Here is a 12020-nt window from a genome sequence, read left to right as displayed (position 1 = left end):
TGCAGGCAGCAGCTTTACTACTCGGGTATTTGAAGTAAAGCTGTAAGAGTACTTTAAATTTCATTTGTTAGTACATAGATTTCCAGAGGAAGTCACAAATCCTCAAACAAAAGAATGTGCATTGTCAGGGTTATCCTGATACAGAAATCAAACTTGGAAGAAAAATTTACAATAGAAAAAGGAGTCAGTGTTAAGGTGAAAACACAGACAGTCCCACTTGGCATACAGTAGCAGTGACAACAGGATGGTTAAGAATGATACTTCAAAGTGCTGCAAATGCATTAATTCCCTGAAAGGCACATTTCTTTATAACAACTTTTTTAATTGGCCTTATTTAATGAAAATATGTACTCAAAATGTACACACATTAAAACCAGTGTTTGGTTTCAATATGCTTTAGCAGCACTAGAGTCTAAAACTCCCATCTAAACCTTTCCTCTATTAGTTTGAATAAACAATCACATTTCCTGGAGATTAGAACTTGAGACTGAAATGTTAAAATGCTAGAGAAATGGGGAGTCATTTTTTACTACCCAGAAAGAATTACAAAGAGAAAGTGTACTGTTAATCTTTATGTAGGTCATGGCACATGTTGGCTTTCATTAGGTGCGATTTTTCCTAATTGATGGTTCCACCTTCTTGGGCAGTGAGGAGTATCAAAATGTTCCTCAGTTACCACAGGAGAAAGGGAAACTTCAATACAATCTTATAAGTTGGTATAGATGCCAGGTAATCAAAGAGGAAAATGAAATTGACTTAGAGGATAAGACAGATTAAAAGGTATTCAACATATATTTGGAGGGAACAATGGACTTGTCTTATTTTTCAAAATTTGTTTTTGCTTTACACATTAACCCTTCAAAATGGACAAGTTAAAAGCTGGAAACCACTAAACAGAGTAAGATTCTACAGAGGTGAAGCTCAATGTACTTCTTAACAAAATGTCAAGTAGAAAGAATATGAGTAGTAGTAAATATTAAAGCTTGTGAAGAGGCCTAGAAAAATGAGGCCCAATTAAGCGGATTTAGAACATGAAGTGCCCAGAGACTCTCAGTGGAGCAGTACCTGCAAAGACAAAAATAATGTTAAGGCCATTCGTGGAGAAGAAGTAATTAAGCAAGATGTGCTTGGCTTGGCTTGCTGCAGAGAGCAGAGGTAAGATGGATTTTCATTTGAGCATGCAACAGCAAGGAGGGCGCCAGACCACTGGCTAGTACTGGGGAAATATGCCCCAAAGCTAGTCCACTACAAATCTAACATCTTCATTTCTGTCCGCTTGCTAAAATGTCCCTTTGCAGTGAAAAAGTATGCTTGTTCAGTTTTTTTCCTGGAAGTTTGTTTTATGGGGAAACTTTTTGTGCTTTAGTACCACCAAATCACATTCACATACGTTACATACACATTTCTCCTTAACTGATTTGCATCTTTGTAGATAAATGTAGATTTACATTTATTTTGGCTATTACTCTCCAGATTTAGATCTACCTGTGTTAGGCAGTGATAAATAATTTTTCTCCCTTAGATTTTTCAAAGTGCTTTAAAAAAAAAAACAATTATTTTTGGAGGTAGGTCAGAATGATCCTCTTGTTGCACTTGAGGAAAGAAACTGAGGCTCAGTGAGCACAGGTGACTTGTTTCAGGCTACACAGAAAATCCACTGTGGAAGCAGGAGTGAAATTCAGGGTAAGTGGCTAATGTGTAGTGTGCATATACATGTGAAAATAGCCCTGCCAGGGTAGTGTTTGGTGTAGAATTTTGTGTGAATAAAGTTGATCTTGCTGAGACTGGAGCAAGAAGATAGAAGGAGTCTGAAGTATATCTAGTCAGCTTTCACTTGGGAAGATTTAGTCGTCAAGGGACTACAGAGCCTCACAGGACTGAAACAGGTTAGCTGAATCCCAGACTCACCATCTTTTTTTTATCACTGATATTCTACACTGCCTTAATAGAAGTAGAAATTGTGCTTAGGGGTCATTTAATATAAAAATAAGACATCTAAATCATGTAAAACAAAATATTCACAAATTCTAGTGATATCAAGAGTTTGAGCTGAGAAGCCACTAAAAAGAGTATATGAGGGAAAAATGAGCTATGGAAAGGATAAATTTAATTGAGTGTATGTGTATTAACATTTAAGATCTTCATTTATCTTTGTAAAATATTTCCTTGCAGCTATATTTGTGCTTAGTAGGTCTGACTTTAAAAATAGAACATTTCATAAATCATGTTCTCATAACTACAAGCTTCCCCTTCCTCTGCCCAACTCAGAGGGCCCGTAGATTTGGGGGTTGTAAGCGTGCAAAATAGAATATGCTGGTCCCCCCTTTAAAAATTCTTTAAAAATGCTAACTGCCCAAATTCCTGTTTTTATGCTTAAAAAAAATAAATCATTTAACATTTGGCATACAGGCTAATCTTAATAGAGCAAGAACTGCTGTAAGCATGTGGGAGTCAATTTCATCATTTAATGTGAATACAAGAAGTTTGTTTCTATTGTAGAAATCCCTCTTAAGAAATTTAAGTAAAAGACTAAACTTGAATAAGGCCTTTAAGACTAGAACAGAAATGAGACTTGAAAATCAGCTTTTCCTAACCTTAAAATTCTGAAGTATAATGTCTTTAAAAAAATTTCCACTGCAACGCGTAGACCATAGAGACATGATTTAAAACCCACATCAGCAAGTTCATTGTTTAAATGACATCCCTAAGCTTTTTCTTTACATAACCTGGCAATCATATTACTAAGCAATATTACATAAAACAAACTTGCAGTTTTCCAAATGTAAAAATTCATAGAACATTCATATTCATGAGTCCAAATTTATTATACAAGATGCCTTTTCCATTAAAAGCGCCCTTGTTCATATTTACTCAAAGTTCTCATCCTCAGTATTAAGGTATCTTGATTCTCCGTGCTTCAAGACAAAGAAGTCTTCAGTCTTTAGTCCATATCTTTCTAAAGCCTCACTCAGTTTCACTGGGGGCTCTAAGTAATGCTGGCAAAGGGCAGAGAGAAAAACAAAATGGAAAAAGATTAACCATACATATATGGGGAATACTTCAAGAGTTCAAACTAAAATAACCAGCATATGAGTACTTAATGCCCGTTTCATTGAAGCATTAGCAAATGAGTCAGTCACATTTTCTAAATAGTCATTAATTAAATCAAGAGAAATGTCATACTTTAAACATCAAGTATGTCAAATTTGGTGCTTAGATTGAACATCTTCATATTGCACAAAATCTAATCACTACTTCACTACATGAGATTCCAATCTAAAGAGAATCAATGCCAAGATAACATCAGAGAGTTAAATGTCACCAATATTTTTGAATATAGAAACGGAGTATGTATGTAAGCATATTTTTGGCTGAAAAAGAGGGGTTATCCTCAGACCCCTAGGCAAGTATCACACTAGTCCAGAGAGTGAAAAGGGACAGAGAACAGAGATCTGACAGGTGTGATATTCCCAAGTTCTTTTTCGAAGCTCAGGAAGTGAGAACAGCACACTGTTGCAGGATACTTGGAAAACATTTGAGTAGACTAAAACAAACTGAAACCACTTGAATGTATTATTTAACTACTGAATAAAAAGATTATTAAATTAAAGGGTAAATCATTTCACCAGTAAATCTTTACAGTGTATAACAGCCTTTTTTTTTCTTTATTCAACGGGTTTTTCCCACAATTACAGTTATAAAAACTATAAAAATGTGGCAGTATAAAGCAGGAATCAAAGTTTCTGATCTAATTGCCAGTGGTATGTCCTCTGCCCTTCAAGCGGCAAATACTTTTTGGGCACCTATGTGGGGAGCCAGGCCAGGGAGCCAAATGGCAACCCTTGCCTGTCTGGAGCCCACACTCTAATATAGAGGCAGATGAGAAATAAGTAGTTGATGAGTTGTGTGGAGAAAATGGGAGGGTGACAAGTATGGGGGAGTGAGGTTTAAGCAATCGAAGAACTGCAAGGAGGTGTGTGGTGCCAAGCTGCCAGGTCATTCTGGCAGAGCGTCACGATCTGATCAGGGTGTAAAGGTTGCTGCCCTCTGCCACGTACAGTAAGGGCTGTTCTCATGGGGGTGAGAGTGGTCACAGTGTAAACATAATCTGAAGGTTGAACTGAGTGGTGAAACAGGGTGGAGGAACGAGAGCGAGGGCAGGGTTCTGGCCTGAGTAACGTGAAGGAGGGAGTTGCCATTTACCAAGATGTCAGAGAAACAGGTTTGAGGGAAGATCAGGAAGTCTGGTTCTGTTCTTAAATTTCTGCCACCAAGTGGACACCCACGTGGGGCTGTCGAACAGGCAGTTGGGTATACAAATGTGGGTGATGAGGGAACACTCAGGCTACAGGGGACAGTGGATAGCTGGTATTTAAAGCTGTCAGACTGATGAGGAAGAGGTCCATGGGCTTGCTTACTGTCTATAGCGAGGGGAGATGAACTAGCAGCAGGGACTGAGAAGGGACAGCTAGGTGAAGTGCTAGAAACTAGGAGTATTTTCTGTGGCTTAAAATGCACAGACGGCTAATCTCATGGGGCAAGCACTTAAATGCTCCACAGCCATACAGGGACTATGCACAAAGCAAGACAGTGGATTAGACATAACTAAGAGCAAGCGGTGAAAGCAGAAGCTTCCAGCACTCTGGATCCATTGAGGGCCAGGCAGCCAGCCCCAGACAACTCTTAAGTTCCCTCTTAAAGGCATCACTGTTTTATGATCTACTACAATAGAATATACTTATAATACAGACTCTGGTCATGTAATGCATGAAATTTATTTCTACCAAAACTACTGAGTTTCTTTAGTGCTTTAAATATATCATCTAAGAAGTTTATAATTCCCTAGATATATGAGTTGTTACTATTTGTACAATTTTAAAGTGTTGCCAAGTTAAAGACAACCTCAACCTGCCTATTCTATAGTAAGCCACTATTATAATTACTTATATGTAAGTCATTTTAAAGTGTTTAAAATCATAGGCTCAACATCCTCCCAGAAAATTCCATCTACTTTATAATTTAACAAACTGGCAGTTGTCAAGTTTTTTCAACTAATGTCAAAATGGAAACAAATTCCAAATTGCTAAATCTATTGTATGTTTTGTTAAAGAATAAAGATGGAAGTTAATTTATAACAGGAATAATTCTTAAAGGCTGAATAACACAGCAAGCCTTAAAGACTGAAGTCTCCTGTCCGCTCACCATCTCAGTAAAGGGCAAAACTGTTTTTCCAGTTACTCCAGTTCACAATCTAGGAGTCATCCTAATTCCTCTTCCACAAGTTTAATGAAATACTGTTACTTCATCTAAGTCACTGGTATATATCATAGATATACACACACATATATATAAATGGAATAAGAATCTGCCACCAAATATAGTGGAATATCCCTGGAAACCAGTGTTAAACTTCCCTCTTCTCTGCACAAATGCATGCACGCACGCACACACTCTCTCATCCTCCATATCCCCATTGTCATTCACTTATCACTCCACTCCATCCCCCAGGGTAGCTCAGGGCTGCTGCATCATGGGACGGGAGTTTTGATTGGGAGAACAGGAGTGGGCAGACCATGTATTAGGTAATTTTGGAACAAGATGCAACTTAGGGGGAGGAGAGGCCAGAAATAGGACAGAGGGGGAGTGCTTAAAGAAAAGGTTCCTACAGAGGCCATACACGGCAAAGGAGAAGCCAACTTCAACCATCCATTCCTAAATTTTGCTCACAGCAGGCCCTGAATCCAGGTAAGAGAAGGCTTCTTGCCATCCTTCTATCTGATCCCAGAACTCTAGCTAGTATCACAGTTCTAGGAGTCAGCTACCTTAAGGAAAAATTCAGTTCTTCTGTATTTAGGCTAAGAGTAAAACCACCATTTATTCCAATGTCTGGTACATAGCAGACAATTGGTATTTACTGGATGAATAACATTTCTAGAAAATTCCAAGCTGTCCGGCTTTATGTTCCCCACTGCCCCCCATGTCACATCCACATTCCAGCTGCACTGATTCCTCACTGCTTCCCATGCTTGCTGCCTCTGATCCTATGCTCTTCCCTTTCCTCCTCCTGAAATGCTTCCTCCTCACCTTCTCACAGCCAACTTCAAATGTCACCTCTTCCATGAAGCACTGCCTGATCCCTCTCATCAGTCACAGTCCCTGACTCTGAGACCACTTTATCTTCCCCACCTTAGAGGATTTACCCCTTTCTACGTGTGTCAGAGTCACTATGTGCATGTCTTGTCTTATGTTAGAATGAAAGCCTCTCCTTGAGAGGGAAGATGAGATGTTTCACTTTTCTGCTTCCCAAGACTACACACATTTTTGATAAACACATGCTTCCTTAATTACAGAAAGAAGCCAAAAACACCATGCACTGAAGTGTTTTCCCCACTGTATATCAATATTGTTGCCCTAAGTAGTACGATTCACCACCTTAATTCACATGGTGACCGTGACGATTGCATGGGTTCTGATGGTAGTATGGTCTCTGAACGCTGCAGGGTCCAGCGACACCTAAAGTTCAACATGTAACCAAAGTCCCTTTTACCACAACCACTCACCTCATTTGCTAAGGCAAAAGTTCCCCAGTGAATTGCCACAGATTTCTTTGCTTGAACGTCAATGTGAATCCTTACAGCTTCCTCTGGGTCTACATGCTGGTATTTCATAAACCACCTGATGGAAAATAATAATTTATCAATTTGGCCTTTGAAATATACAATAAATTCTCATTACCGCTCATTTAATCAACCTTTAAGATTCTGCAGAAGAGTAAGTCACAGTAGACAAAATTGTCTCTCATGTTCACTTTTCTGCTAGAAAAATACTAAAGATTTTTATTGTACAAACTGCTGCACAGTAGTTAAGTCTCAAGCAGAAGTCCCCTTAGAATGATAAGATTTTGTTTCACTCATACTTTGACTTTACTGATTTATTCTGAAGATACGTCTTGCCATTACTCTAAAAAGTAGGCATTTTGCAGTCCTGGTACAAATCTGCATAATGGGTAAGGAAGTAGAACCAGAACTCCCAATTGTAAAAGAACCTTAATAACTTGCAAGACAACTTCTTAAAAGTTTGCTAAAGCAAAAGAACAAATAAAAATAAGTGGATAGTATTTAAAGATTAGGAGCAAAAAAATCAAGTTACTATTCAAGGACTTTATTCAAACATCACAAAACTGAACAGTGAGGTGTTTGGTTTGGCAAGAAGAGAGGGTATATGAGTAGAAACAGGCTGCCCGATGCCTGGGAAAGGCCGGGGCTCAGGAGGTAGAGGGCCTGGGTAGGAGGCCAGCCCTACCAATTCCTGGGAATGCCTTTCCAAGGTCCCTTCAAATTCTCTGAGCTTCCATAATGTCCCTGTCTGTGAATAGAAATCATGCCCGTCTTGGAAAAGTGGTGGAGGATTGAACAAGACAATTTATTTAAAGCATCAAGTACAGCATCCACTTCATAAAATTCTCCCAGGAGTAGAGTTGACAAAAAATAACACTTTTCCCGAGAAAGAAGTATTATCTCTGATACAAAGGGAAAAAGTATTATCAACATGCAAATCCTCCACTTTCCCAGCCTTGAGTTTAGGAGGGGAAACCACCACCGTCTTCACACTCCCCACCCCTGGGTCTGCTGCTGCCCACCCACGCCGCCATGGGACTAGGGGTCTGGGCTCACGCGGCACTCCTGCCCAGCTCCCGGCCGGGCCGCCATCTCCACCAGCTGGGGGACAGCTGTTCCCAGTGGGGGTGCCCTCCCCGGGGGGCCCAGAAACAAGGCCTCCCCGTTCTCTTCAGCGGCAGACAAGAGAAGCGCTGCTCTGTGGTCTCCTGACACTCGGACCAGGGCAAGATGAAAATAGTCTTTGGTGTTTCTCTTCTTTTTTAAAAACTACTGCAAATCAAAGGGGTGGGCATAGCCTTTCTACCCTCAAGTCTATATGAAATTTAAAATTTTTGCTCTGGTGTAGAACGTAAACATTTTGAATCCTGACTGGCTGGGATAGAATACCTGGTGGCAGGAGATCCCAAAAGTAACGTCGCGAATACATCACTGAAAGTTGTTTTTGGTGTCGTCATCTTACTTCCTAGAGCACTCTGCAGTTTTGTTGATAAATAACCTTATTTCTAAAACTCTTGGTACTGACCAGAGAAATTACACAGGAGAGGCCACCACAGTGTTATTCTCACTGTCCTGTCCTCCCACCTTAGCAACAAGACAGCCGCGATGCCGATGCCGGTGGGAAGGGGGAGCCGGGGAGCTCGTGTAGTTCAGGCCGTACACATTGCATCGTCACATATACTTGACACATTTATATGCTGCTAATTTTCATAATTACAAGTAAGATATTTTAATATGTTAAGGACATAAAGATCAATACTCTGAAATAGACCTGTAAATGTAAAAACATTGATGTTTTGTGAGATTTCATTAGAATTATAGCTTAGTGGAAAAGTGAAATTCAGGCACTTGTATTGATTTAAATGTTTAAGATAAAAATATCAAGTCCCTTAAAATGAAAAAAAGAAATGAGCATTAATAAGAAAGTGAAGAAATGGATATAGTGAACTTAAAAAGGTAACAAAATCAGATGGAAACCAATGATCAGACTTGTTCCATTCTTCTATGTATTAGTGCAATAAGCAGAACTGCTTATAGGACTGACTGAATAACATGCCATCCTGCATACAATTCTCATGTATCTGTACATGCACTTTAGAAAATAAAACTTTCTTAATTATCCCTGACTTTATTACCATTAGTGTTTGTTTTCTCTTTGTACTGAATTCTTTACAACCATTTCCCTTCCCCTTGAGTAGACGGTATGACCCGGGCAGTGGCTGGGTCTCCGAGGTCTGGTGTCCTGGTCTGACCCTTAACTGAAGACGGGTGGCGAGGGCAGAGGCTGGAGGGTGACTGTGAGATGGGGTAATGTCAGCTTCAGCGCCCGCTGAGAGGAGGCCACCCCACGGACTACCGCACTAGGCCTCTTCCTGGCCCTTCCGCTGCCGGATGGGGTGGGTGCGTTCAGTCACCGAGCTGGAGCGGTTCCACAAAGAGCACCTCCGCAGGGATGGGAGAGTTGGGTGCGACTACGGCTGATGGGGTCAGCCTGAGTTGGAAGGGTGCGCGAACTTCTGATTAGAGATAGTCATTCCTTAAACCAGTCCTTTTTTTCTTGGTAATATAATTTCTGATTTTGAATATTTAACTGGTATGGCTGTGATTTAAAATATTTCACATCAAAAAATTTTATTAAAATTAATTTTAAAGTAAAATTTAATTGATTGATTCACCCACTCCCAACCGATGTAAAACAAAGTCTGCCGCTGAAATCACAAAATCATAACTACACTGGTTTTAAGTTCAGTTAACTTATTATGCAGCAGGAGGTTTACATACCTTGGTGCATATGCTCCAATGGGAATAGCTGCAAGGTCAAAAGGCCCATATCTTTTCCCTATCTCTTCAAAAGCAGGACAATAACCAGTATCTCCTGCAAAAAAAAATCGATTCCAAGGCCCCAAGACGGACCAGCTGCCCCACAGGACCTTGTTGTCATCCATTAGAGTCCTTTTACACCAGTGCTGGGAAGGTGTGAAGACAAAGGTGACCTTATCGTGTCCGGGGACACAGTTCTCCTCCCACCAGTCCAGCTCGATCACATTCTCACAGCCACATCTCTGCATCCAGTCGAGGAGACCCAAAGGCACAAACCATCTCAGCTCATTACCGAACCGCTCATTCAGAGCGATGACAGAATTGTAGTCCAGGTGGTCATAGTGGTTGTGACTGATAAGGACCGCATCTACAGGGGGGAGGTCGCTTATGGCGCATGGGGGACGACGAAAGCGCTTCGGTCCCATATGCTGCGATGGGGAAGCGCGGGAGCTGAAGATCGGGTCGGTGAGGAACACGAGCTCATCCATTTCCACCATCACCGAGGCATGACCCAGCCACGTGACTCGCAAGCCAGCTTCCCGCACGCCAACTTCTTCGGGGTCATCAATAAAATACGGCTTAAGCACTGGGAGTTCTTTATCAAGTTCCTATATGTAAAAAGAAAGAAAAGCCACCGTTAGGGGGAAAAAAGGTATTATAGCATCACAATGCACTTTGGCCTAAATTATAGAGAATAGCTATCTGGAGAGAACTGAAGTTATTGAATATGTTTGCTATTTTTGCTTTTCTCTTGAAAATGCACACATTTCTCTGGATCTGACTCAATAATCGTGACAACATAGTAATGTAAAATCATCTTGGCCCCAAATGCAATAGCCAAAGGGAAAATGAAAACTTTGAGCACTGCTGAATTTATTAAATTTTTCTGAAGGCTCTGTAAGTACTAGAAGCAGACTGGCCCTTGCGATCGCCATTTCACTAGGCTGGTGCATCTGCTACTGGAAACTATCTCAGAAGGCCAGTCCCTGGAAATAGCAAAGAAAATTTCAAACCCTTTATTTGCAGATCTTGGATCTCCAATAATGCATCTGACTATCTGAGCACACAGAATTCAAAGCAGGCTGTGATGCCCCTGGGCCAATCACAGACACAGACAGCTCCCAGTCCTTTCCCTGAAGGTTTCCGACCACTGATCAAACCAAAGGAAGGCACAGTCCCTGCCTGTGACCAGCTGACTGCTTTGGGAGTAAAGAAATGTAAAACAGTGACTACAACAAAGTTAAATATTAGTCCTTTGGTTATTCTGTATTTTATCCTTGGGTTAAGCTGCACCAACAAGAAGCTGTGTTTTGGGGTCACAGTCCTGGCTTTTATAAAGTGCGCTTTGGTGTTCGAAAACACAGCTGCTCAAGGCCTCTTACGGGAAGCCACCCCATGAAACTTAGCATGCACATACCATAGGGCTGCCTTTAAGACTTGGTACCATGTCCCCACTCACCCCAGAACCATTTCTTTCAATTCTCCAGAGCAATGGGCTCTATGCATCTGACTGGCACTGGGAAAACAGTTCATGCTGCCCTTTCACTTTAACTGGGAAGTTCAGAGTAAAAGCTAATGCTTCCTCCAGCAATGTGTGGAGCATGATGGAAAATATTTCTGTACTAACTTCTTTCTTGGCTTTATTTTTCTAACCAAACAGTCCATTTGCTCTTGTTTATTTATCCATCTGGGTTTTCCTGCTACATGTATTCTTTACAAGTTGCTGCAAATCGATTTTTAAAGGGTGTGGTATTGGATGGTGGAGGTGGAGATTTCTCTTAGCCACACCAAGCCTTAGCTTCCTCATCTGAAAAATGGGTAGAACTGCACCTACACCTCATTGCTGTGGGGACGGAATATTAGCAGCTGGCGCACTGTAAGCACTCTGCACACATTCCACAAGACAAAGGCTGACCCTGACAGCCGATCCGGCACCAGCCCTGGGGATGTCTTGTATTTTTACCTGCTTCCTTTCTAGTAGTCGCTGACCTAGTTAAGATCCTAATTAACATCCAGACACTTTAATATCCTGACTGCTCAACTGTCTCCTCTGCTGAAAAATCTCCACAGGCTCTCCACCACATGACAAAACACAGCTCACCTCCTCAGCCCCAGAGGAAGCTGTGTCGTCACTCATCTCCTCTATGAGGTCTTCTCATCTCCTCTATGAGGTCTTCCCACCTCCTCTGGGCTGCTCCCTGCTCCCAGACTGAGCTACTGATCCCACTGCTCAGATTAAATATCTTCCCTCCTGCCCCATCACACACCCTCCAAGGGCCATCCCTGACTCTCCACAGCTGGAAGCACTCACTCCTGCCCCAGAACTAATATGCCACATTGTTCCTCCATCACCTCTAGACATTCTGCCCCAGCCCTGGGGAAGTGTATGCAGGATGTACCTCATGTCTTATTCAACTTGGGATCGTTTACAGTGCCTGGTTCAGTGAATGACACACAACATGAGCCTGATAAAATTTGTTGGATGAATGAATGAATGAATGTAAATTCTCCAAAGCAGTTCTCAAAGTTGGTAGTTAGGATTACTGAACAGTAACAAATGCTATATGATGCAATTATCAAAAA

At 41.2% G+C, this 12020-nt stretch overlaps 1 protein-coding gene across 11 annotated transcripts in view; it reads right to left on the bottom strand.

Moving 5' to 3' along the window:
* Window positions 1-2859: 2859 nt before the first annotated feature.
* Window positions 2860-12020, bottom strand: part of NAPEPLD (N-acyl phosphatidylethanolamine phospholipase D) — a 46645-nt gene continuing 37484 nt past the window's right edge. For all 11 annotated transcript variants that reach the window (XM_036892436.2, XM_036892430.2, XM_036892424.2 and 8 more), the window contains 3 exons: window positions 9399-10045; window positions 6561-6675; window positions 2860-2996 (listed from right to left, as the gene is read on the bottom strand). In XM_036892436.2, coding sequence (XP_036748331.2) covers window positions 2868-2996; window positions 6561-6675; window positions 9399-10045 — 891 coding nt within the window. In that variant the 3' untranslated portion in view covers window positions 2860-2867. The remainder of the gene's footprint in view (window positions 2997-6560; window positions 6676-9398; window positions 10046-12020) is intronic.

The sequence above is a fragment of the Manis pentadactyla genome, chromosome 7 (assembly GCF_030020395.1).
Source record: "Manis pentadactyla isolate mManPen7 chromosome 7, mManPen7.hap1, whole genome shotgun sequence".
NCBI lineage: Eukaryota > Metazoa > Chordata > Mammalia > Pholidota > Manidae > Manis > Manis pentadactyla.
Note: the sequence above shows the minus strand (reverse complement) of the source record. Positions and strands in the feature narration are given on the sequence as shown.